The sequence below is a fragment of the Chiloscyllium plagiosum genome, unplaced genomic scaffold (genome assembly GCF_037043375.1).
Source record: "Chiloscyllium plagiosum isolate Xiang-an unplaced genomic scaffold, Cpla_swu_hap1 HiC_scaffold_13, whole genome shotgun sequence".
NCBI classification, from domain to species: Eukaryota; Metazoa; Chordata; class Chondrichthyes; order Orectolobiformes; family Hemiscylliidae; genus Chiloscyllium; species Chiloscyllium plagiosum.
In genome coordinates, this window is record NW_028270151.1 from 18864208 (window position 1) to 18890072 (window position 25865).

The 25865-nt window shown below is 43.7% G+C and overlaps 1 protein-coding gene across 4 annotated transcripts in view; it reads left to right on the plus strand.

The window, feature by feature from the left end:
• The window catches only part of LOC122555663 (rho guanine nucleotide exchange factor 26-like), a 216337-nt gene that overhangs the window by 17041 nt on the left and 173431 nt on the right, over positions 1-25865 (plus strand). For all 4 annotated transcript variants that reach the window (XM_087993352.1, XM_087993351.1, XM_087993350.1 and 1 more), the window contains 2 exons: positions 10609-10657; positions 19312-19478. In XM_087993352.1, the coding sequence (XP_087849478.1) occupies positions 10609-10657; positions 19312-19478 (216 nt within the window). The remainder of the gene's footprint in view (positions 1-10608; positions 10658-19311; positions 19479-25865) is intronic.

The following is a 25865-nucleotide window of genomic DNA, read 5'->3' on the forward strand; positions in this document are numbered from 1 at the left end:
AAGATATTCAAACCCTTGGGTCTGACTCCACAGAGAAATTAGATATCACTCTAACAATGACTTTTAAAAACAAAAACAATCTGTTAGACAACACACCTGTGGAGCAGAATGGGACTTGAACCCACACCTTGTGGCTCTGAAAATAGAGACTGTCACTGGACCCCAAGAGCCCTGACAGTGTTTGTCCCTTTCCTGATGAAGGGCTTTTGCCCAAAACATCGATTTTCCTGCTCCTCAGATGCTGCCTTACCTGCTGTGCTTTTCCAGCACCACACTCTTGACTCTAATTTCCAGCATTTGCAGTACTCACTTGCACCTCGTGTTTGTCTCTGTTCAGTATTCTAAACAGATTGGCTGGTCATTATCACTGCAGTTTGTGGGAACTTGCTATGTGTAGATTGACTGCTGTGTTTCCTGCATTTACAGTGGTTGGCTTTAAAGCATTTTGGAATCTCTTGATGTTGTGGAAATGATAGAGAGGTGAATTACTTCTCAGCTGGAGCCGAATCTGCAATGCACTGCATTTTCCCGCCTTTGCTTCATATCCCTTGATGCTTCACTCTGGCTGACTTGGGAGCCCATTATAAGAACGAAAGAAGCTGAGGAATAATGTTGCATGCATTATTCTGCAAAAATCAGCCATCTACGCAACTAAACAAAGCCATATTCCATTCATGGCTTCTTTATCAGATCTTACTGTTTTAATGAGTGCTGCTGAATCTGAATTAAACAGACGGGTTGTGGCTTTTGCAAGTTTAAGAATCCCAGGGAGCTGGCAAGACTTCCCTCGGCCACACCGCCCTCTTGGCACATTGCCCAGTAGAGTGTTTAAACCTTTGCAGGGGCAGCGGGCTTAGCAAGCATTTCTGCTGAAGTAATGCCAACTCCCAGGATCCAATCTTAGTGCACAGACCGTTGCCAAATTTAGTCCCCTGTGCTCAGCTGTGCCGAGGGAGTGTGGGAACGTTGTGCTCTTGCCACATTGCCTCTTGACTCCGTGCTGCATAGTTGCTCAACTCAACCTTTGCCAGTGAAAGAAAGGGAGTTTGCGGGAGGAGGGGCTGAAGAGTTCATAGGTCAGGGATACTGCCATTATTATCACTGTGGTGAGACTCATGGGAATTGCCTTTCCTCCCAATAAATTGTTTTCTTTCAGCATCCTGCCACACTTCAGACTTGCGAAAGTAGCTAATCCTTTGGCGCAGTGCCTGTTGACACATCGGAACGTCACAGGAACATTTAAACTCAAATTCCTTGTTTTATTTTCTCAGCCCTTTCATTTGCACTCTCTGCTGCTTTATTTGTTTGAAGGGGTGCGAGGAATCCTCTGGGTCTTCAATGAAATCAAATGGAGTGTAGCTTATTTCTGTTAGCTAAAGGCACCGAGAGATGTGAAGTCATGAATGAGGTGTAGGTCAACCCAGAGCAAAGTGTGAACTCCTGTTTCTGTCACACTTCTTTGGATCCAAGGATGCCCCAGAAAGGATGCCCCAGGCTGCTGTATGCTTACTGAGGTTTTTTTTGTGCAGCTTACTGTATTGTGGGAAAGACAAAAGCTGAATTCTGCATGATAAGCTCCCACAAGAAATGCAATGTAACAATGCTTGATAATCTGCGGCTATAAGCATTCTCCCTGTGTCTGCATGGGTTTCCTTCGGGTGCTCCGGTTTCCTCCTACAGTCTAAAGATATGCAGTTCAGGTGAATTGGCTATGTTAGGTGCATTAGTCAGAGGGAAATGGGTCTGGGTGGGTTACTCTTCTGAGGGTCGGTATGGACTGGTTGGGCCGAAGGGCCTGTTTCCACACTGTAGGGAATCTTATCTAATGTAAATGGGTGTGAACAGGATACACAGCAGCCCTCTTGCCCTGAAGTCCAGCAACTGAGCATTTCTCAAGTTAGGAAGAAGTAAAAATTTGCATTGATGTAGCACCTTTCACCTCTCAGGGAGGTCTCAAAGCTCTTCACAGTAAACTAAGTACTTTTTAGAAGGGTGGTAATTGCCATGCTATAGGGGACATCTCAGTCTGATTTGGAATTATATTGCCATTTCTTCATTGTTGCTGGGTCCAAATCCCCCTGAGTGTTGAGGCAGCCCACTTACTACAGTGGTTCAAGAAGATGGCTCACCTCCAATCTTTCCAGGACAGTCAGGGATAGGTGATAGATACTAGCAATGCCCATGTGCCAAGAATGAATGAAATAATGTGGCAGACTATCTGTTGCACAGCAGGATCCTATAAACCGATAATGACCAGATAATGTGTTCCCTTGTGATGTCGGATGAAGAATAAGTATCATCTAGGACATCGGCGGTAACTCAGCTCCTCGTTGCTGAAATGATGTCACAGAATCTATTGCATCCACTCGGAGGACCCTGCATTTAAAATATCACATAAATTTGATACTTTCAACTGCACAGCTCTCCCTCAGTACTGCAATGATTGAGTTACACTAACAGCACAATCCATTGACATGGGGAAACTCTCACAATGGACTATTCGATTTACTCTCGGATTGATATGCTGCTTATGATACAATAGTCATTGGACCTTTTCTGAGAGTAATTCTTTTGAGATTTCACTCAATTTTCTCAAACAGAAACTGAATCAAGCATTATAATCGTAATTTGCAATTTGGGATCCAAATGAATTTTTCTTTTCTTTAAATTGCCTGAAAATTGGGAGCTCTAAATATTAGGTCCACTAACCATTGCACCTAGTCTCCTACATACCACTCTGTTGGGCCTAGCTTCACAACATCAATCCTCGGAATACTACAGCACAAAAGAGGTCATAGAGTTGTAGAGTCATAGAGTAATACAGCGCGGAAACAGGCCCTTCAGTCCAAATCATCCATGCTGATCAGATATCATAAATTAATCTAGTCCCATTTGCCAGCACGTGGCCCACATCCCTTTAAGCCCTTCCTCTTCATAAACCCATCCAGATGCCTTTTAAATGCTGTAATTGTACCAGCCTCCACCACTTCCGCTGGCAGCTCATTCCATACACGTGCCACCCTCTGTGTGAAAACGTTGCTCCTTAGATTCCTTTTAAATCTCTCACCTCAAACCTATGCCCTCTGGTTTAGGACTTCCCTACCCTGGGAAAAGCTCTTGGCTTCAGTGCAGTGTGCCTGTGACAGCTCTTTCAAAGTGTTATCTAATAAATCCCCATTCCCTTTGCTGTTTCTCCATAGTATTTATCTCATTCCATTTTGGAAGTTATCATTGATCCTGCTTCCACTACCTTCTCAGGCAGTGCACTGGAGATCACAATAACAAGCTACGTTAAAAGAAATCTTCCTCATTTACTCCACTCTTAGCATCTCCTGCCAGTTATCCTATAATCTGTGTCTTGTGGTTACTGACCCTTCTGCCAGTTCAAATAGTTTCTGCTTATTTGCTGTCTCAATTTTGATCAGCTTTAGGTTGTAAGTTTGCTCACTGAGCTGGTAGATTTGTTCTCAGATGTTTTGTCACCATGCTAGGTAACGTAGTCAGTGAGCCTCCAGTGAAGCGCTGGTGTTCTGTCCTGCTTTCTATTTATGTGTCTTGTTCTGTTAAGGTGGGTGATATCATTTCGGTTCTTTTTCTCAGAGATTGGTAAATGGGGTCCAAATTGATGTGTTTATTGATGGAGTTCCAGTTTGAATGCCAGGCCTCTCGGAATTCCGGTGCATGTCTCTGTTTAGCCTGTCCCAGGATGGATGTGTTGTCCCAGTCAAAGTGGTGTCCTTCTTCGTCTGTGTGTAAGGATACTAGCGGCTGCTGGTCATGTCTTTTGGTGGCGAGTTGGTGCTCGCATATCCTGGTGGCCAATGCAATGTTTGTCGCAGTCCTTGCAGGGTATTTTGTATATGACATTCATTTTGCTGGCTGCTGGTACAGGGTCCTTTCGGTTCATCAGTAGTTGTTTCAGTGTGTTGGTAGGTTTGTGATGCCAAGGAGTTGGAGTAGTCTGGTCATCATCTCCGAGATGCCTTTGATGTATGCTAGTGTGGCTAGAGCTTCTGGGCGTGTTGTGTCTTCTTGTTTAGGTTTGTTGTTTTAAGAATTGGTAGACTGTGCTCATCAGGTACCTGTTGTTCTTGAATATGCTATATAGGTACTTTTCATCTTCTGCTCGTAGTTCCTGGGTGCTGCAATGAGTTGTGGCCCATTTAAATAATGTCCTGGTGCAGCTCTGTTTGTGGGTGTTGGGATGAATGCTCCTATAGTTGAGCATCTGGTCAGTGTGAGTTGCCTTCTTGTAGATGTTGGTCTACAGCTCTCCATTGACTGTTCGTTCCACTGTGACATCTAGGAAGGGGAGTCAGTTGTTGTTCTCTCCCTCTTTGGTGAAATTTGTGCCAGTAAGGATGTTGTTCATGATATTGTAAGTTTCCTCTAATTTGGTAATTTCGTGATGACAAAGGTGTCATCCATATAGCGGACCCAAAGCTTGGGTTGGATTGTGGGGAGGGCTGTTCGTTCTAGTCTCTGCATCACTGTTTCTGCTAAGAATCCTGACATTGGTGATCCCATGGGTGTCCTGTTGATTTGTTTGTAGGTCTTGTCATTGAAGATGAAGTGGGCAATAAGGCACAGGTCTACTACTTTGAGGATACTGTCCTTGCTGATGAAGTTGGTGCTGTCTGGTGTTTGTGTCCTTGATTTGTCTCGTCGTGAGGCCAGTGTTTCTTTGGCCAGGCTGATGTTAATTGCTGTGAACAGGGTCGTTACATTGAAGGAGACCATGATTCCATCTTCATTTACCAACGTCTGAGAAAATGAATCGGAAATGATATCACCCACGTTAACAGACCAAGACACGTAGATAGAAAGCGGGACAGAACACCAGCGCTTCACCGGAGGCTCACTGATGATGTTACCTAGCATGGTGATAAAACATCTGAGAACAAATCTTCCAGCTCAGTGAGCAACCTTACAACTTGAACCTCAACCTGAGCTACAAATCTTCTTTGGTCATCTATATTAAACCTTCCATTAAACTTTTATGATCTGTCGAAAATAAACCTTTTTGAGTCTCTCCACCATGATCTTTTGTTTTCTTTAGTTTTCTGAAACCAATTGTTAACTGTACTGGAACATAATTTATCGCAGCAGAGCTGTGTCAGGTTGTTAATATTTACAATAGAAGTAGCCAAGATGGTTACTGGAATCATTTTTGTTTTTCTTGTTAACTTCTTAATATAGCACACTTATTGGAAATGTGAAGTTGTGTGGGAAAGGTAAACTAAATCCTGGGGCTTTGCTTTTCATGCCTTTCGCGATCATGCAAAGTGAACCTTAAGTTGGAGATAGGGAGATCACAAGAATGGGGTTGCATTTTAGTTAGGGGTAGCGCTGCAGCAGGATGTGCTTGAGAATTGAAGGGGTTAATAGAAAAGGGTTAAAGTTCATTTTGGAATGCAGGAGCAGGAGGAGCTGGAACAGTGCACTGAGTCTTGTCCTTGGCGGACTGGGAGGGGGAGTTGAAGTGTTCAGCCATGGGGAGGTGGGGTTAGTTGGTGTGGGTGTCCCAGAGATGTTCTCTGAAGTGCTCTGCAAGTAAGCCTTCCCACTCTGCCAAGGACATACAGGTACTTGGCCTCCTCCATCGCCACTCTCTAACCATCTGATGCCTGGAGGAAGAACGCCGCATCTTCCTCCTCAGAACCCTCCAACCACCATAGCATCAATTCACCAGTTTCCTCATTTGCCCTCCCCCCACTATATCCCAGTTCCAACCTTCCAACTCAGCACTGCCCTCATGACCTGTTCTACCTGTCCATCTTCCTTCCCACCTATCCACTCCACCCATCTCTTTGACCTATCACCATTACCTTCACCTCCACCTGTCTATTGCACTCTCATCTACCTGCATCCCAATCCCACCCCCCCCTCCATTTACCTCTCCACCCCCTCAGCTCACAAGCCTTATTCCTGATGAAGGGCTTTTGCCCGAAACATTGGTTCCCCTGCTCCTCGGATACTGCCTGATCTGCTGTGCTTTTACCGCATCACTCTCTCGACTCTAATCTCCAGCATCTGCAGTCCTCACTCTCACCTCCTTGGATATAATGTCGATCACATAAACCGAGATCAGTAGACTTTCAACAGAGCGGTGCCCTTTCTATCTGCCTATTCTTTTACCTTTCTCTCACACCTGAATCTACCTTCCTATTGGCGTATTTGTCTTATTTTAAAACTTTAAATGTCCTTTTGTTTTGTTTCTGATAACTAGTTCAGAATCTACCATGCGGCTGCACATCACATTTTAATATGCAGTTCCTATAAACAGTCAAATAGTCAAATGTTGCCCCATTTGGTTCACCATTTTGTTGCCTACCCTAACCCTATCCCATTGCAAACATGTATAATAAAGCAAAAATATCTAGACATGACAAATTTAACAAATTTAGCAACAATTTATAAATGTCTTGCTTCTTTTTTTTAAAAAAAGCCTTAATCTTTGATGGGATGAGTGCAAGAAGAACAAGGCTAGCACTTATGGGTCATCCCTAATTGCTCTTGAATTAGGTAGTTTGCTAGGCATTTCTAAGGACAGTTCAGAATTGACCATGTTACTGTAGGTCTGGAATCATATATAGGCTAGACCAGGGAAGGGCAGTAGATTTCCTTTCCTTAAGGACATTAGTGAACCAGATGAATTTTTACGACAATTGGTCACAGTTGCACAGTCATGCTCATTGCATCAAGCGTCAATTCCATGTTGATTAATTAGAACAAAGAACAAAGAAAACTTATAGTTCAAGAACAGGCCTTTCGGCCCTCCAAGCCTGTGCCGATCCAAATCCACTGTTCAAAACTATTGCCCAATCCGAAGGATCTGTATCACTCTGCTCCCTAACTACTCATGCATCAGTCTGGACTCACCTTAAATGAATCTACCACGCCTGCCTCTACGACCTCTGCTGCAACCTGTTCCAGGCACCTACCACCCTCTGTGGAAAGTTCTAGTTCCAACCATTGCCATGGAGTGCTCCAGAGCATCACAGAACAATCTCGATTGTCCGAACGAGATGGGGGGGAGTATTTTGTTCAGATAACTGATTGTTCGGATAACGGATAACATTTTTACGGGACCTTCAGATCTTGTTTGGATAATCGACGTTCAGATAACCGAGGTTGTTCTGTAGTTTGACTTGCTGCTGCACCACACCATCTTCCCCCAAAGATTTATCTGACAGAAAATGCATAAGGGAAGTGAAATATCTCCGCAAAGGCCGGTATCCCATTTCAAGTCACCCTTTATTTACATGTTCATAGTACTGGTTTGCTCAGAGCCAGCAATTAGAATGAACAGGATATCTGACACTCCTGTTTATATTTTATTAAACAAATTACAAAAACAGTTTACAACAAACAGTTACATTTACAGCTACATACAAGAGACAGCAATTTTACAAGGGAGAGGAGCAGCAAAGCCAGGCCCCAAACCCTACCATTCAAACAGTTTACAGGGACATGAGGACAAACCTCAAATCCCAGTTTCACAAAGATATAAGGAGACAACAGCAGTGAGAGTTGTACATTAGACAGTACTGTTACATACAAAAGTGCAGACAATACAGACCCAGCAACACTCCTGTTTATATTTGTTAGCCCAGGACTTCCTGATTGGACCAGATTAACAGCCTCAATCTGAGAACTCATATTCTGAGGTCCACCTGGCTGACCCTGTTAGAAGTTGAGATTGTGGTGCTGGAAAAGGAGAGCAGGTCAGGCAGCATCTGAGGAGCAGGAGAATCGGCGTTTCGGGCATAAGCCCTTCATCAGGAATGCTCCTTGGATGCAACCTGACCTGCTGTGCCTTTCCAGCACCACACTCTCGACTCTGATGTCCAGCATCTGCAGTCCTCACTTTCTCCTGACTCTGTTAGAACCACTGCAGAAGGGTAATCTACCATTTGTCTGGTCCAGCTTACACTCTTAAATAATGCGAATCCTCATTCTGTTCCTAAACCTAATACTTTGCTTTCACACTGACCCTGTCCCCCATAGTCTTGTTGTTCTTTATCCATTGCTTTTTGCCATTTCCTGCTTTTTAACATGCCTGGTGTATAGTGTTACCAGCACTCAGTAGTGATATCCAGGACAATGGCATGACAAGGCCAAAAGCAAAAAGGCAAAAGGTTGCATTTGCAAACTTGCTACTTTTTAAAAGAACAAGTGTGAGAGTTATTAAAAGACTGGCTTGGGATAGGTTTTAACTGACAGTCAAGAACCATTTAGTCCGATGATGAACTCAGTTTCCAATTGTACCAGCCTCCACTGCATCTTCTGGCAGTTCATTCCATGCACGCACCAGCCTCTGCATGAAAACTTTGTCCCTTCCATGCCTTTTCAATCTTTCCCCTCTCACCTTAATCCTATGTCCTCTAGTTCTGGACTCCCCGACCCCAGGGAAAATACCTTGTCTATTTATCCTATCCATGCCCCTCATGATTTTGTAAACCTCTGTAAGTTCACCCCTCAGCCTCTGAATCTCAAGGGAAAATAGCCCCAGTCTATTGAGCCTTTCCCTACAGCTCAAACTCTCCAAACCTGATAACATATTTGTAAATCTTTTCTGAACCCTTTCAAGTTTCACAAGATTCTTCCAATAGCAGGGAGACCAGAATTGCACACAGTATTCCAATAGTGGCTTAACCAATGTCCAGTACAGCCGCAACATGACCACCCAACTCAATACTCAATGCAATGACCAATAAAGGCAAGCTTACCAAATGCCTTCTTCATTATCCTATCGAACTGCAACTTCACTTTTAAGAAACTAAGAAGTTGTACACTAAGGTGACTTTGTTCAGCAACACTCCCCAGGACCTTACCATTAAGTGGAAATATCCTACCCTGTTTTGCCTTTCCAAAACGCAGCACCTCACATTTATCTAAATTAAACTTCATTTGCTGCTCCTTGGCCCACTGGCCCATCTGATCAAGATCTCATTGAACTCTGATGTAACCTTCTTCGCTGTCCATTGCACCTTCAATTTTGGTGTCATCTGCAAACTTACAAAACATGCCTCCTATGTTCACATCCAAATCATTTATGTAAATAACAAAAAGTAGTGGACCCAGCACCGATCCTTGTGGCACTCCACTGGTCACAGGCTCCTAGTTTGAAAAACAACCATCCACCACCACCCTCTGTCTTTTACCTTTAAGCCAGTTCAGTATCCAAATGGCTAGTTCTTTCTCTATTCCGTGATCTAACCTTGCTAACCAGTCTCCTATGAGGAGCCTTGTTGAACGCAGTACTGAAGTCCATATAGATCATGTCCGTCGCTCTTCCCTCACCAATCCTCTTTGTTACTTCTTCAAAAAACTCAATCTAAGTTAGTGAGGCATGATTTCACATGCACAAAACCATATTGACTATCCTTAATCAGTCCCTGCTTTTCCAAATGCATATAAATCCTGTCCCTCAGGATTCCCTCTAACAACTTGCCCACCACCAATGTCAGGCTCACCGATTTATAGTTCCCTGGCTTTTCCTTACCACCTTCCTTTAAATACCGGCAACACGTTAACCAAACTGATGTCCTTCATCAGCCACCGAATTCACTACAGGGGAGATCAGAAGGGTTTGGCCTTGGTGTTGTACCAATAGAGTGTCATATTGTCAGCGACGCTGAGGTGGTACTGAATTAAGGGTTCTAGTGGCTGCAAATTGAGTCCAGGGCATGATTTTTGAAAAGAGAGTAGAGTTTCCCCTCTGTGGACTGACCAACAGTCTGTCTTGATGGACATCACTGACTAACACACTATCTGGTCATTATCACATTGCTGCGTTTATTATGTGCAAAGAGGTTGCTGTGGTTCACACAAATCAATGAAGCATATTTTAGCATATCCTGAGGGTAAATGCAGATTCTGTTTTCCCAGTGTTCTGTTCACTTCAACTCCCCCTCCCACTTCGCCAAGGACATGCACGTCCTGGGCCGTCTCCATCGCCAATCCCTAACCACCCGATGCTGGAGGAAGAACGCCTCATCTTCCGCTGTGGGATCCTCCAATCCTACGGCGTCAATGTGGATTTCACCAATTTCCTCATTTCCCCTCCACCCCCTCTCCCCCCCCACCTTATACCAGTTCCAACCTTCCAACTCGGCACCACCCTCATAACCCACCCTACCTGTCCTTCCTTCTCACCCACCCACTCCACCCTCCCCTCTGACCTGTCACCATTACCCCACCTCTATCTACCTCGGGCACTCTCAGCTACCGTCCCCCAGCCCCACCCCCTTCGTATTTGTCTCAGCACCCACCTCGACTCACAGCCTCATTCCTGATGAAGGCCTTTTGCCCGAAACATCAATTTTCCTGCTTCTCAAATACTGCCTGACCTGCTGTGCTTTTCCAGCACCACGCTCTTGACTCTGATCTCCAGTATCTGCAGGCCTCACTTTTGTGTACATCTATTTGTTTGTCTTTCCTCCATCTCTTCACTGTTTTTTTCTCTCTCTCTTTCTCTCTCTTTGTGCACCCATCTCTCATTTACAAGAACGTTTCCTGTGAAGTCTTGTGTGAATGATTGCAGACAGAAAGGCGATCACAAGCACTAACTCGCTTTTATTTTTCTTTTCTACTTCTGGAAAGGAACACGAGAAGAAGCAGCTGTCGAATAAGGGCCCATTCGATGGCGAAGGTAACTGTCAGATTCATGCCTTGTATTAAGTATTCTTCATGAATGACGTCATTGTGGTGCAAGTACCGAAACAACAGCTTTGTGACTGAGGCCAGATCGATGCCTGTGACGTGATTGCTCTTCACATGAATGCACAGAACGCTATCATTCCAGGAGGACAGAGTGTGAAACACTTACACTCACTTGAAAGAAAGCTATTCAGAAACTTAAAGTCATAAGATTAATACACAGGGATATGTAACTGTGTGAAGACTCAAAGTTCCAGATAGTGCGTCAGAAGTAATTATCCTTTGTCCAATTTCAAGGTTTTTTCCAAACCATAATTACTGGAAAAAGCTGATGGTAAAATCCTCAAATGGATACTCATAGAGGCATAGAGTTGGACAGCACAGAAACAGGCCTTTAGTTCAACTCTTCTATGCCAACCAGATATCCTAAATTAATCTAAATTATGGGCGGCACGGTGGCACAGTGGTGAGCACTGCTACCTCACAGCACCAGGAACCCAGGTTTGATTCCAGCCTCAGGTGACTGTCTGTGTGGAGTTTGTACATTCTCCCCGTGTCTGCGTGGGTTTCCTCTGGGTGCTCCGGTTTCCTCTTATCGTCCAAAGATGTGCAAGTCAGGTGAATTGGCCATGCTAAGTTGCCCATAGTGTTATATACATTAGTCAGGGGAGAATGGGTCTGGGTGGGTTACTCTTTGGAGGGTCGGTGTGGACTTGTTGGGCCGAAGGGCCTGTTTCCACACTGCAGATAATCTAATCTAGTCCCATTTTCCAGCACTTGGTCCCTATCACTCGAAACCCTTCCTATTCAGATACCCATCTAGATGCCTTTTAAATGTTGTTATTATACTAGCCTCTGACAGCTCATTCCAAACATGCATCATCCTCTGTGTGAAAAAGTTGTCCCTTAGGTCCCTTTTAAATCTTTTCCCTCTCATCTTAAACCTATGCCTTCGAGTTTTGGACTCCCCCATCCCAGGGAAAAGATCTTGGCTGTTTTCCCTATCCATGCCCCTCAAGATTTTATAAACCTCTATAGAGTCATCCCTCACTCTCTGACACTGCAGGGACAATAGCCCCAGCCTATTCAGCTTCTCCCTATAGCTCAAACCCTCCAACACTACCAACACACTTGCAGATCTTTTCTGAACTCTTTCAAGTCTCACAACATCCTTCCTAAAGCAGGGAGACCAGAATTGCACACAGTATTCCAAAAGTGGCCTAACCAATGTTCTGTACAGCCACAACATGACCTCCCAACTCCTATACTCAATGCACTAAACAATAAAGGCAAGCATACCAAATGTCTTTCCATAGAGTCCCTACAGTGTGGAAACAGGCCCTTAGGCCCAACAAGTCCACATTGACCCCCCAAAGAGTAACCCACCCGGACCCATTCCCTTACCCTGTCACTCTACATTTACCCCTGACTAATGCACCTAACCTACATATTACTGAACACTATGGGCAATTTAGTATGGCCAATTCACTTCACCTGCACATTTTTGGATTGTGGGAGGAAACCCACGTAGACATGAGAAGAATGTGCAAGCTCCACATAGACAGTCACCCGAGGCTGGAATCAAACTCCTAACCCAGGTCCCTAACCACTGAGCCACCATGCCATCTCACCGTTTTCTTCACTATGCTATCCACCTGTGACTCCACTTTCAAGGAACTATGAACCTGCACTCCAAGGTCTCTTTGTTCAGTAACACTCCCCAGGACTTCACCATTAAGTACCCATCCAGATGACTTTTAAGTGTTGTTATTTGTACTAGCCTCCACCACTTCCTCTGGGGCTCATTCCATGCAGGCACCACTCTCTGTGTGAAAGAGTTGCCCCTTTGGTCCCTTTTAAATTGTTCCCCTCTCACCGTAAACCTATGCCCTCTAGTTCTGGACTCCCCTGTACTGGTCACCTGATCCATGCCCCTTATAATTTTCTAAACATTTTTGAACCAATCCCAGTTCCACCTAAATATTTGTAGAGTGGACTGTGGAAGGAGTTTAGCAGTGAGGACATTTAAGAGATAATAGCAGAAGTTAAAGGAACAAAAATAGAAATTGCTGGAAGAGCTCAGCAGGTCTGGCAGCAACTATGGAGAGAAATCAGTGTTAACATTTTGGCCCCAGTGACAGAATTTAGATGTGGAAGATATATCCCAGTGAGAGGAAGGGGATAAGCCAACCATGGTTAATTCGGCAATTTAAGGATAGCATCAGTTGAAAAAAAAACAGACAATGTGGCAAAGGTTAGAGGCGAGACAGAAGATTCGAAAAATTTTAAAAATCAACAAAAGATGATCAAAAAAAAAGAAGAAATTAAACTTTGAGGGTAAACTTACTAGTAATATCAAGATGGACAGCGAACTCATCTTAAAATAATCAAAAAAAAGAGAAGCCAAAAGGATCATGGGCCTGTTAGAGAATGAGGCTGGGGAAATAACAATGGGAAACTAGGAAAGGGCAGAGGAGTTGAATAAATACTTTGCTTCAGTCTTCCCAGTAGAAAACACTAACAACATTAAAAAATTACTGAATAATCGAGGGGCAAAAGCGGGAGAGAAATAGATGCAATAACTGTCACGATAGAAAAAGTTTATCAACAAGCTTTGGAATATCACATCTCCACCCTGAATCCCAGCGTTTTATCAGGATCTCCCGATAAATTAGCAACAGTTTAATTGACCTCAAAGTGTACACTCTAATCAGCAGGTTAAATTGATCTTAGGGTTTTATTTCAGTTTTGTTGAGAATTGACACATTTTGTTGGAGTTTTCTGTCTTGCACTTACCAGGACAATTTGCAAGAATGCCAAAGAAATGGAAAGCAAAACAACATTTGTGCCATAAAGGAGAGGAATACTGACTGGTTGGCAAGTAGACTCTGAATGTGAGAGGTATTGCTATGCGGAATGCAGCAGCTAACAATCAAAAAGTGATGTAATCATGGTGGTGATGGGGAAAATATAGACACAAGCAACTCCCACAAACAGCAATATGATCATGAGCATGAGGTTTTGTGAGTGATGTTCAGTGGAAACAACAGGGGAAGGGGTCTAATTGGATAGCTCATTCAAAGAAACAACTGAGATACATTGGGCTGAATAGACTGCCTCTGTGCTGTGCAGCTCCATGCTGGGTGGTCACTTTATTTATGTGGGATGCTAGTGACTACACTCAAAATTGAAGCATTGAAACACCAGTAAGAAATAAGGGATTACAGCAAGAGGTGAAAAAAAATGCAAATTCTTACATATCATCTCTGGGCACTTTGCACTTAACACTTAATAAAAGTCACTGTGTGTTTGCTGCCAATTTGCATGGGGTTAATTTTCACCTCCGTGGTTGTCTGGTGTACCTGGATCACCAGCCTCTTATCAGACATCTCTGTATTTCATTTCTGTTGATTTCACTGGGGTATCAATTTGATAGTGTCCTATAAATAGACAGGTGGGGGATCAAAGTTTAAAGTCACCAGACAATAGGGCTGCTCTTTCATTAGCGAGCAACCCAATGGCTACCACACCTCAGGTAAGGGGAAGAGGTTGAGAATGAGATTTTTTGAATTCACTTTGGGAACGTGGTCATCACTGGCTAGCCAGCATTTATTGACTTTCCCTAGCTCCCCTTGAACTGAGTGGCTTGCTCGACTATTTCAGAGGGCAGTTGAGAGTCAACCACATGGCTGTGGGGTCTGGAATTGCATGTTGGTCAGACCAGGTGAGGATAGCAGATTGCCTTCCCTGAAAGACATTAGTGAACCAGATGGGTTTTTCTGACAATTGACCATGGATTCTTATCTCCAGATTTTGTTTTGTAATAGAATCCAAATTCCACTATTTGCCCTAGCAGGATTCAAACCCTGGTCCCAAGAACATTAGCTGAGTTTCTGGATTAATAATTAGCAATAATACCACTCGGCTATTGCCTCTCCAAGAATTCTTCATGGTAACCTCATCCAGTGTAGAATTGAACCCACACTGTTACCATTGGTCTGCATTGTAAACTAGCCATCTAGCCAACTGAGCTAAATCAATGGGTAAGCTATTAGCTAAAACACAAGCCTTCTGTGTGTGATTCAGTTAATAATATCCATTCCCTCCCACAAGCTCTCCTACTGTATCATCTCACTTGCTGCCATAATTCCAGTAGATTTGTGTTTGTTGGGTTTTTGTTTCAACTAACAGTGTGCTGCTCATCAAAAGTTTAAGGTATTTTCTTTTAAAAATTCATTCCCAGAATACGGGTGTCACGGGCAGTGAGCTACCCTCTCGAACTGCTGCAGTCCTTGAGTCCTTGTGGGACACTCACAGCACTGGGAGGAGGGGAGCTCCAAGATTTTGACCCAGTGACAGTGAAGGAATGGCAATGTAGTTAGAAGATAGCATGGTTAGTGGCTTGGAGGGGAACTTGCAGATGATGGTGTTCATAGGTATCTGCTGCTGTTGACCTTCCAAGTGGTGGATGCCTTGGGTTTAGAAGGTGCCTTACTGAGTTATTGCAGATGTGCTGACATTGTGCTGGTGGTAGTGGGAATGAATGTTAAAGGTGCTTCAAACAGGATTTGATGATATGGATAGAGGGAAACCTGATCCCCCCCTCTGGTGAGGGAAGTCCAGAACAAAAAGGGGAAATAGTCATTAAAAATTGAGGCTTCCTATTCAGAAGTGACATCAGCCATCACCTCTACATAAAAATGATGAAAATCTGGAACTTTCTTCCAACAAAATGGTGGTCCATTGGTGTAGTTCAGCCACAAAGCAGCTACGATCGAATTGGATAGCAGAATTGAAGGGCTGAATAGCCTCCTGCCATTTCCGTGCTTGTACCTTTATTCCATATACTTGTAAGAAGTCTTTTTCCAATGGGATTAACAGTTGCCTTGGAGTAGCACACGAAGATATCTTTGCCTGAGCGAAACGAAACTAATTGACATAATTTCAAAATGTATCAGTGCCTCTCCCTCAGGTGATGTCATTCTGCTGGCATTGACGTGACCCTTATCCCTCATCTTCTTTCCAAAGCAAAAGCAAAGACTTTGTGTCAACTTTGATTTGGAGACAGCGCACATTTTAAAATGAGAAGTTCTGCTGATCGTGCTAGACACAGTGTAAAGGGCAAAATCTCATAAATAATTAGTTCAAAGTATGACTACCTGGTTTGAGTCCAGAAGTTAGGTACACTGCGTTTTCTCTGGAGTTACCTTCTGTCTTGAAAGGAGCCTCAATGATCTACGAAACATAGCAAACTTGGCATGCTCCAATACCGGTGCCAACCATCAATCAATTTCTTGTCATTTCATCAGTACAGTTGAAAAATAGTTCCCTCATATAGAGAACCATTTTTTGTCACTCACTAAACTTTATGCAGTTTGTTGTTGCTTATCATAGAATATTTAGTGTGCAGGTACAGTAAGTAATTAGATAGGCAAAATGTAGGTCTTTGTCGCGTGGAAGGTGGATGAGAAAACTGGGGATATCTTGCAGCAATTAAACAGGGCAATCAGGAGGCTCCATGTGGTGTTCAGTGTACAGGTTTGTTCTCCTTTATTTAAGAAGGGATATAATATCGTTGGAGACAGTTCAGAAAAGATGAACTAGGCTGAATCCTAAGATGACAGGATTGTCTTATGAGGAAATGTTGAGTAAGTTTGCCCTGTGTTCACTGGAGTTTAGAAGTACGCGAGGTGATCTACATACAAAACATACGTTTCTGAGGGAGCTTGATGGGAAATTCAGAGAGGATGCTACCCCATGTAAAAGAATTTAAAATAGAGCCTTTGGTTTCAGAACTAAGGATTTCCCATTAAAATGAAAATGAGAAGGTTTTTATTTTCTCCCAGATTGTTAACCTTCGGAATGTTTTAGCTGAGGAGTAGCTGGAGAGGCTGGATCATTGAATAGATTCAAAGCTGAGAAAGGTTGTTATATCACAGAGGATTATGGGATGGCATAGTGGCGCAGTAGTTAGCACTGCTGCCTCACAGCACTCGGGACCCAAGTTCGATCCCTGCCTTGGGCGACTGTCTGTGTGGAGTTTGCACATTCTCCCAATGTCTGCATGAATTTGCTCCGGTTTCCTCCCACAATCCAAAGGTGTTCAGGTTAGGTGAATTGGCAAGTTGGGGTAAATACAGGTTAGGGGAATGGGTCTGGGTGGGTTACTCTTCAGAGGGTCAGTGTGGACTTGTTGGGCTGAAGGGCCTGTTTCTGTACGATAGGGAATCTAATCACAGTGGGGGAGTTGAGCATGATGAAAACATGCAGAAAAATTGAGTTGACATCAAGAAGACATCTTGGTCAATGGGCTGAGGAATGACTGATGGTGTTTAATTTTGGGAATACAAATGGGGACAGGCCTTATACAATTAATGGTCAGGCCCTAGGTAGTATTGTAGCACAGAGAGACCTCGGGGTTCAGGTACATGATTCTTTGAAATTTGCATCACAGATAGACAATGTGGTTAAGAAGGTGTTTGGCATGCTTGCCTTCATTGCTCAGATCTTTGAGTATATGACTTGGGATGTCATGTTGTGGTTGTACAGGGCAGCGATGAGGCCTCTTCTGAAGTACTGTGTGCAGTTCTGGTTGTCTTGTTATAAGAAGAATGTTAATAACTCGTCAGGATTCAGAAAAGATTTACCAGGCTGTGGCCGGGATTGAAGGGTTAGAGATGTAATAATAAACTGGAAAGGCTGGAACTTTATTCACTCAAGCACAGGTGGGTGCAGGGTGATCACTCTGAAGTTTATAAAACCAAAAGGAGCGTAGGTAAGGTGAATGACAAGTGTCCTTTTCCTTTGGGGAGGGAGTTAAAAATCAGGGGACATACTTTTAATGTGAGAGGAGAAAGATTTGAAAAGGACGTGAAAGGCAATTTTTTTTCGCAGAGTGTCGTTCGTGTACGGAATGAACTGCCAGAGGAAGTAGTGAGTGCAGGTACAGAAACAGTGTTCAAAAGACATTTGGATATGTATAGAATGAGAAATACTTGGAAGGATATAGGCTAAGTGCGGGCAGGTGGGACTAGTTTAGTATGGGAATATGGGCGGCATGGACTGGTTGGACTGAAGGATCTGTTTCCATGCTGTATGACTCTATCAGGCCACCTTACAGAACGGCTGAAGGGCTGCTTGCCTACTCCTGTTTCTGTTTCTGTTTCTGTTTCTTGTGTTTTTTATGTTACAGCACAGGAGCCTATTCAGTCCATCATACGTGTACCATCTATTTTAGAGAACTGCGAAATTGGACCCCACTTACCCCATCCCCACTCTTTACCAATTCATTAAGAATGCTTCATTTTTTAAGTATTTATCTAATTATTTTGACTGGAATTGTGAATCTGCTTCCATTTCACTTTCAGACAGACCATAACAACACATCACGCAACAAAACTCATTTCCCTTCTGTTTCTTTTGCCACTGAGCTTCTCTCTACATCCACTCAGCTCAATCTTCCTGCCAGTCTCTTCTTGTTTACTCCATGAAAATCCTTCATAATTTTGAATTCCACTGTTGAATCTTCTCTTTCTCATCTAAAGTGAGTAATTCAGAGTTCTCAATGATGTCTCCATGTTCTTGATATCACTCACTTCTGTAATCCTGGTAACTTCTCTGAGCCCTCTTCAAGCATGCACTACTGCACTGAGAGACCTCCTGCCTTTTCAATGAGACATTAACGTGAGACTCTGCCTGCTCTGTCAGTGGCGTAAAAGTCCCTATAGCTCCATTTCATAGAAGGACAAGGCAGTTCTCTCCGCTGTTGCAACCAGTATTTATCCCTCAACTAACATCACTAAAATGCAGGTACAGCAGGTAGTGAAGAAGGCTAATAGCATGCTGGCCTTCATAACAGGAGGGATTGAGTATAGAAGCAAAGAGGTTCTTCTGCAGCTGTACAGGGCCCTGGTGAGACCGCACCTGGAGTATTGTGTGCAGTTCTGGTCTCCTAATTTGAGGAAAGACATTCTGGCTATTGAGGGAGTGCAGCGTAGGTTCATAATGGAATGGCGGGACTACCTTACGCTGAAAGACTGGAGCAACTGAACTTGTATACCCTTGAGATTAGAAGACTGAGAGGGGATCTGATTGAGACATATAAGATTATTAAAAGATTGGACACTCTGGAGGCAGGAAACATGTTTCCGCTGATGGAGAGGATGCACCTTAAAAATACGGGGTAGACCATTTAGGACAGAGATGAGGAGAAACTTCTTCACCCAGAGAGTGGTGGCTGTGTGGAGTGCTCTGCCCCAGAGGGCAGTGGAGGCCCAGTCTCTGGATTCATTTAAGAAAGAGTTGGATAGAGCTCTCAAGGACAGTGGAATCAAGGGTTATGGAGATAAGGCAGGAACGGAATACTGATTAAGGATGATCAACCATGATCATATTGAATGGTGTGCAGGCTCAAAGGGCAGAATGGCCTACTCCTGCACCTGTTGTCTTTTGTCTATTATCTTTGCCAATATTGCTGTCTAAGGGGTCTTGTGTCAGATCGGTTGCCAGCTGTCCTACACTGCAACCAATGACTGCTTTTCAAGAAATGCTTCATTGGGTATAAAGGACACTGGGGACGTTCACACGAGGATGTGAATTTTGTTCTGGAAATAACAATCTTTACAATTGGTCAACTTTCTTTTGCAGAAAATGCGGTGCTTTATCAGAACTATAAAGAGAAGGCTCTGACACTGAATAACGGAGATTCAGATGAGGATGCAGACCAGAATGTGCAAACAGTTGGGCAAAAGTCGGATGAGAGAATAGTCGTGCAGTTCAAACCGATCAGGTCCTCATGGACACAGCTTTCTGAGGTAGGAGAAAATCTTTCAAATTTTATCTTGTGTTGTTTAGGTGACTGTTATATGCTGTCTCAGGGAATTATGTGCTGGCCCAATCAGGTACACTCATGGATGCTTTTGTTACTGTAGATGTGTCCATTCGAATACTTCCCTGACTGGGCTCCCACTTTGCATCGTTCTTTAAATAGTGCCCATCCACAGATCTGCTGCCTGTGACCGACCTTGTATTAAGTCCTGTTGACTCTTTAATCCATTGCCTAGTGGCCTAAACTGACTCCTGGTCTGTCAGGTGTTTTCAAATCATTCCACACCTCACCTCTCCTACCTCTGTAATCTCCTCCAGATCTATAACCCTGTATGATCCATACCCCCCTCCACCTCAGACTTTGCCAGTTTGGTGCATCAAGTTTTCCTTGTTGGCAGCCATGACCTGAAGCTCTGGAATTCATTCCTTAAACCTCCTCAGAGCTCCACTTCTGACTCAGTCTTTAAGATGCTCATTCATACCTACGTTCCAGACCAAACTTTGTTTATTGATAGCTCCTCAAACTAATGCCCTCATTTACTATAATAATGGGGCCATCTAAACCATGGGGTTGTTTTTATTCATTCATGTCAGGTGGATATTGCTGGCTGGACCAGCATTTATTGCTCATTCCTAGATGCCTTTGAGGAGGTGATGGTGAGCTATCCTCTTGAACCACTGCAGTCTTTGATGGAGTAGGTAGACCTATAATGTCATTAGGGAGGGAGTTGTAGGATTTTAACTCAGCAACACTGAAGGAACAGTGATGGTGTGTGGCTTGGAGGGGAACGTGATAGTGTTGCTTCATAACTTTGTCCTTCTGGATGGTGGTCATGGGTTTGGAAGGTGCTATCTAGGGAGCCTTGGTGAATTTCTACTGTGCATCCTGTCAATTCTACACACTGTTGCTATTGAGTGTTGGTATTGGAGAGAGTGGATGTTTGTGGATGTTGTGCCAATCTAGCAGATAGCTTTGCCATGGATGCTGTCAAGATTCTTGAGTGCTGTTGGAGCTGGACTCATTCAGATGAGTAGGGAGCATTCCATCATACTCCTGACCTGTGACTTATAAATTTATGGACAGGCTTTGGAGAGTTAAGAGTTGAGTTACTCACTACAAAATTCCCATGCTGTAATCTGCTCTTGTAGACACTATATTTTTATGGCTAGTACGGATCACTTTCTGGTAAATGGTAACCCCCAGGATGTTGGTGGTTGGGGAGTCATAGAATCCTATAGTATGGAGGCATGCCCTTTGGCCCAAACTGTTCATGCCGACCAAAATGTCCATCCACCCTAATCCCATTTCCCTGCACTTGGCCCATATTCTTCTAATCCTTTCCTAACCAGGTATTTGTCCAAATGCCTTTTAAATGTTGTCAATGTACGCACCTCAACCACTTCCACTGGCAGCTCATTCTATATGAGTACCACCCTCTCTGTAAAAATGTTGCTTCTCAGGTTCCTTTTCATTTTTTCTCCTCTAACCTTAAACTGATGGTAATGCCATTGAATGTCAAGTGGCTATGATTAGAGTCCCTTTTGTTGGAGATGGTCATTGCCTGACAGGTCACTTGTCAGCCCAGACCTGGAAAATACCCAGGCTTTGTCACATTTGGATGTTTGGAAAATTGACTGAAGAACTTAGGGCGCTCTGGTGACACAATGGTAGTGCCCATATGCCTCGACACAAAGGCCTGGGTTCAATTTCCACATGATCCAAAAGTGAGTACTAGGCTCTCTCAACAGGTCAGTTAGGAAAGTATCTGCCCTGAGGAGTTACTGCAGAAATGTTATGGAGCTGAGATGAGTGACCTCCAATAATCACACTACCTTTCTTTGTGCTAGATAGGAGTCCAACCAGCAGGCAGGTTTTCCCCAAGTTCCTATTGACTGTAGTTTTGCTTGGGCTGTATGAAGTGACACTTAGTCAAATGCAGTCTTTATGAAAACACCTTACCTCTGAGATTCAACTGTTTTGGAAATATATGTGTAACTGCAGTGGCTCATTGTGTGCACTTGTCTTTCTATTCTAAGTCTCTGTCCCTCTCTCACCTCATTCATTCAGCCCCTTCTTTAAAGCCTACCTCTTCTTCTAATGCTTTTAATCACTTGTCTTTATATAATCTTTTATTACTTGGTGTCGGACTTTTATCTCGGAGAAGTGTGGAGCGTTAAAAAATAAAAAGTTTATACTGTTGGGTTTGTGACAGGCAGAGTACAGACTGTAAAGCAATCCATTTGACCTTATAACAAAAGTTTCAGAGTTTTGTTTCGGAATATTCCAGAGTTCAGTTCAGAAGTTAGGAGGAGTCTGCTTGCAGGAAAATCGGGTCAGCTCAGAGGAATCTGTTGCCTCAGAAAAAGTGTTAAGTTTCCAAGCCAGGAGTGTTTACATAGAAGTCTTCGTGTTAGAATGGAGGAAAATGTAGGCCAGTGCAATTGTGAGAAGCTCATGCCAGCACCGCAGAATGATAAGAGTTATAAGCCCCGGAACCATAATTTACATGGAGTAAAAAAATCCAACTCTAAAGGAGGAGAGGGGTTGGTACTTGAACCTGATCCTCCTGGCCTGGAGGTTTGAATACTATCACTACATCACAGGAGCCTAGCCATCTACAGCACATATTAAGGAATATTCTACTGCTGGTGGGCACTGGGAAGAACATCACATAGAACAAATGCCAGTCAGAATTATAGAAAGGATAATAAGAGATTAAATAATCCAAAATGTCCCGGAAAGAAACTGCTTTAAATTCAGTGTTTGCCTAGACTTGGGGGCCATTTTACTTTATTAACCACCATATAAATGTAGGTTGTTGTTGTTGCAAACTTGGCTGTGAACCAGGCTGCCATATGTTAGCAGGCATTAAGGTAGCCAGGGCAACGTAGATTAGATGAGCTGTCAGGATTCAAAGATTGTTTCATGGCAAAAATTGAAACAAAGGAGTCAAGTAAGAGCTAACTGAGGCGAGGGACTGATGATGCTTCAAGACATTTGGAAGGCTTGTTAGCCAAAAGCCTTTGCAAATTCCAGAGGGCGTTTAGAGCAAGGAAAAGATCGATGCGGTTTACAAAATGCTAATGGGATAAAACAATGGACAACCTCTCGGATTGTGTGCTGCGTCTCCTCTCGGAGTAGGCTAGTAAGTTGGAAAACAAGCAGGAAAGTGAGATTACATTTTTTTTTAAACATTTGCAGTGATTCAGGAGATAACTCGAAGGTTGAATTTTTTTTTTGTTGAGCTATCTCTGAAAGGGGGAGAGAGAGAGAGAGAGAGGGAGAGAAGTAAACAGTACAGTGGATGGAGTCGGTGTGTTCGGGATACTAATGTTTCTGTGTATTGGAATTTAGAGAGCAAGAGAGAGAGAGCAAGCAAGCAAAGAGGACAGAACACGTGAAAGAGAGACTAGACAGCTGGCCCCTCTGTACTCGTGCATTTTCTGAGCAGTGTCTAGTTGCCTTGATAGATAGGCTCGCTGACAGTTCTTACACTGTTCAAGATGAGAGCAGCAAAGAAGGTAATGGTTTAACAGATTCTCTGCTTCTACTGTATATGCTGCTGTTGATGTTGGCGGAAATGTAAAAGGGTGCAGGGGACAATTTTTCAATTGTCCCTTTTGATTTAAACATACCGGAGGAGGCCTCGGTGTCTGCATTAATCTTTATCAGCAACTGGAGCGGACACGCTGAATGCGAATGTTAAAATGAGACACTCCCGAGGAGTTTCATCTTCTGCCGGGAAGATGTTTTTGCAGTCTCAGACAGATCAAATGGGAGCTGTGCTCTGATTTAGGGCACGCTGCTACTAATAATTGGTGAAAAGCCTTTTGAGCTGCTGTGCAATCGATGGGGTTATGGAGTGGGTTGGGGGTAGGGGGCTGCTGGGAGGTGCAGAGCAATTCAAACTCAGTCCGTCAGAATTCGGCCGGTAGTTGGGGAGTAAAATTCCTAGTGGTGGCTATGAATCCGTGCGATAACTTGGTTGCTGATTGTGGGATCTTGCTGTGCCAGAAAGGCTGCTCTCTTCACCTTGGTGACAGCTTGACCTTTGAAAGCAGTCCATTGTTTGTGAAGTGCTTCGGGTCCTTAATGGACAAGAATATGGTGTTGGGATGTAAAACGGGCAATGTTCTTCGTCATCACCTGTGCCATCCTCCTGTGCCCATATATTGGGCTCCAGGGGCAGTCCTGTGGGTTGGAGTGCACTGTTGGCATGCAGTGCTAAGGCTGGGAGTTCAAACCTCACCTGGGCCATTTCATCCCCTTTATTTTTCTTTTGAGACCCACTTACAGCTGAGCAAACCTCGTTATTAAAATGGGAATCATGTGACTGCCATACCTGTGAGTATTCAGGTGCAACTCAACTTTGGGTGATGCCGTTACGTGAGCTCCAGCAAATTCTGCCCCTCCTCCTCAAGGACTGGCGTGGGAAAAGAATCACTCTTGTGTGAGCTATACGTTTGGCTTTGGTCAAGTGTTTCCCTGGAATCCATGCTTTGCTCTGCCCTTCTGTCTGAATAGGAGATGACCTGAAGAAGGGCTCATGCCCGAAACTTCGATTCTCCTGCTCCTTGGATGCTGCCTGACCTGCTGTGCTTTTCCAGCAACACATTTTCAGCTCTTCTGTCTGAATGCCTGGTGTTACAGTGGCAGTTCAGTCCCGTGGGATGGAGGACAGCTTTGAATTTTCAGCAAAGCATGGTACATGTCTGGTACACCATAGCAATGACACATTAATGTTGGCCCTGTAGTTATCAAGACAAAGGTGCACTGCTGAGTTTACAGCTCTCCTCTCTCGCTGCTGGGAGCTGTGGAGTCTCCCATTACAATTTTGTGTTCTATGAAGACGACTCAGTTCTAGGGTGAAAGCTGCACTTTGCTGAAATTGTCACATGCTTGCATTCTACGCTAGCCTTTCGCTTCCTTCTGCACTCCCTGGCCTCAGGCCCAGGCTATCTGTATGGTGCTTTCGCTCTCTGATTCTGGCTCATCAGCTCCAATCTGTAGGCATAATCGGCACTTCGGATGAAAAAGGTCTTCCCCTGTGTTTCACAAGAGTATCCAGGAATGTTATCTGTTCAGGTCCTGGAATGTGGAATGAATTCAGCCAGTCGGAATGTTGGATCTTGCTTTGTGTGCGTTAGCTGTTGAGTGCATCCCCTTATCAATAATAGCTGCACTTTAAAAGCAATTTGTTAAGCAAGGGTATCGAGGAATATGAAGGAAAGGCAGAGGAATGGATTTGAGATGCAGCTACAGCTGTGGTCTTTTTAACTGGTGGGATAGGCCCGAGGTTGAATGTTGAGCTTCTGTCCCTATGTTCACTGCATTTGGGATCCCCCAAAGATGTTACATATAAACACACACGGAGCCAAAAATAATCGTTCCTCATCAAAACCAAACTGGGAGGAGATCTTCCTTAGAAGCAAAGTCTTACGACCTGAAAGAGGATACAAGAGGAAAGAGAACTGCGTGTTTGTGAAAAGAAAACTTTGGAGGTGGCTGAATAAGTTTACAAGGCTGTTGGAGAAACTATAAGGGATTTTCAGTTTTAAAAATAGATTAATAATATACTAAAGAACATACTTTGTTAAAATACATGTAAGTAGTATTGAACATTTTGGAAAGCACCATATTTGACCCGATCTGGAGTATTGCCATCAATCCTGGGTGATGTACTATGCAATTCAGTACTTGCTTTTATCTCGCACCTGAGCTGACTACCAGACATTGTACAGTGCTTTACCGTCGATAGCAAACATAGCAGCCAAAAGCAGAGCAAAGTCACCATAGTCCCACTCGCTCATTAGAGGGTATCAACAAGTGATGGTTTAACCTGAGGGTTACCAAGCCTCAGACAAGGGGAGAGATTGAGACAGACAGTTCTTCATGGTAATCACAATAATGCAGGAATTCAACCCACACTGTTGGCATCATTCCACATTTTTAACCAGCTGGCCCAACCAACTGAGCCAACCAATCCCCGAAACAAAGTTACATGAACAGCAACATAATAATCAGTTTTGTTGTAATCTCATTGAGAAATTAATGTAGGCCAGGATACCAGGGACAGCTTCTCTTCTCTTCAAAATAGACTTTCCAAATCTCTAACATTCATCTAAGAGAGAAAGGAGGGCCTGAGTTTAGCATTTTATTGGAATGTTGCACTTGTGACAGTGCAGCATTCCCTCATTGTTGTGCTGGGTATTAGTGTAGTAGGGTGCTTAAGCCCCTGGAAGAGGAACTTGAATCTTCAACCTTCAGCATACTGCCCACTGAGCTATACTTGAGTTTTGAAGGGTCATTGACCCAAAACGTTGACTCTGTTTTCTTTTCACAGATTTTGCCAGATTTACAGTCTGATTAGATC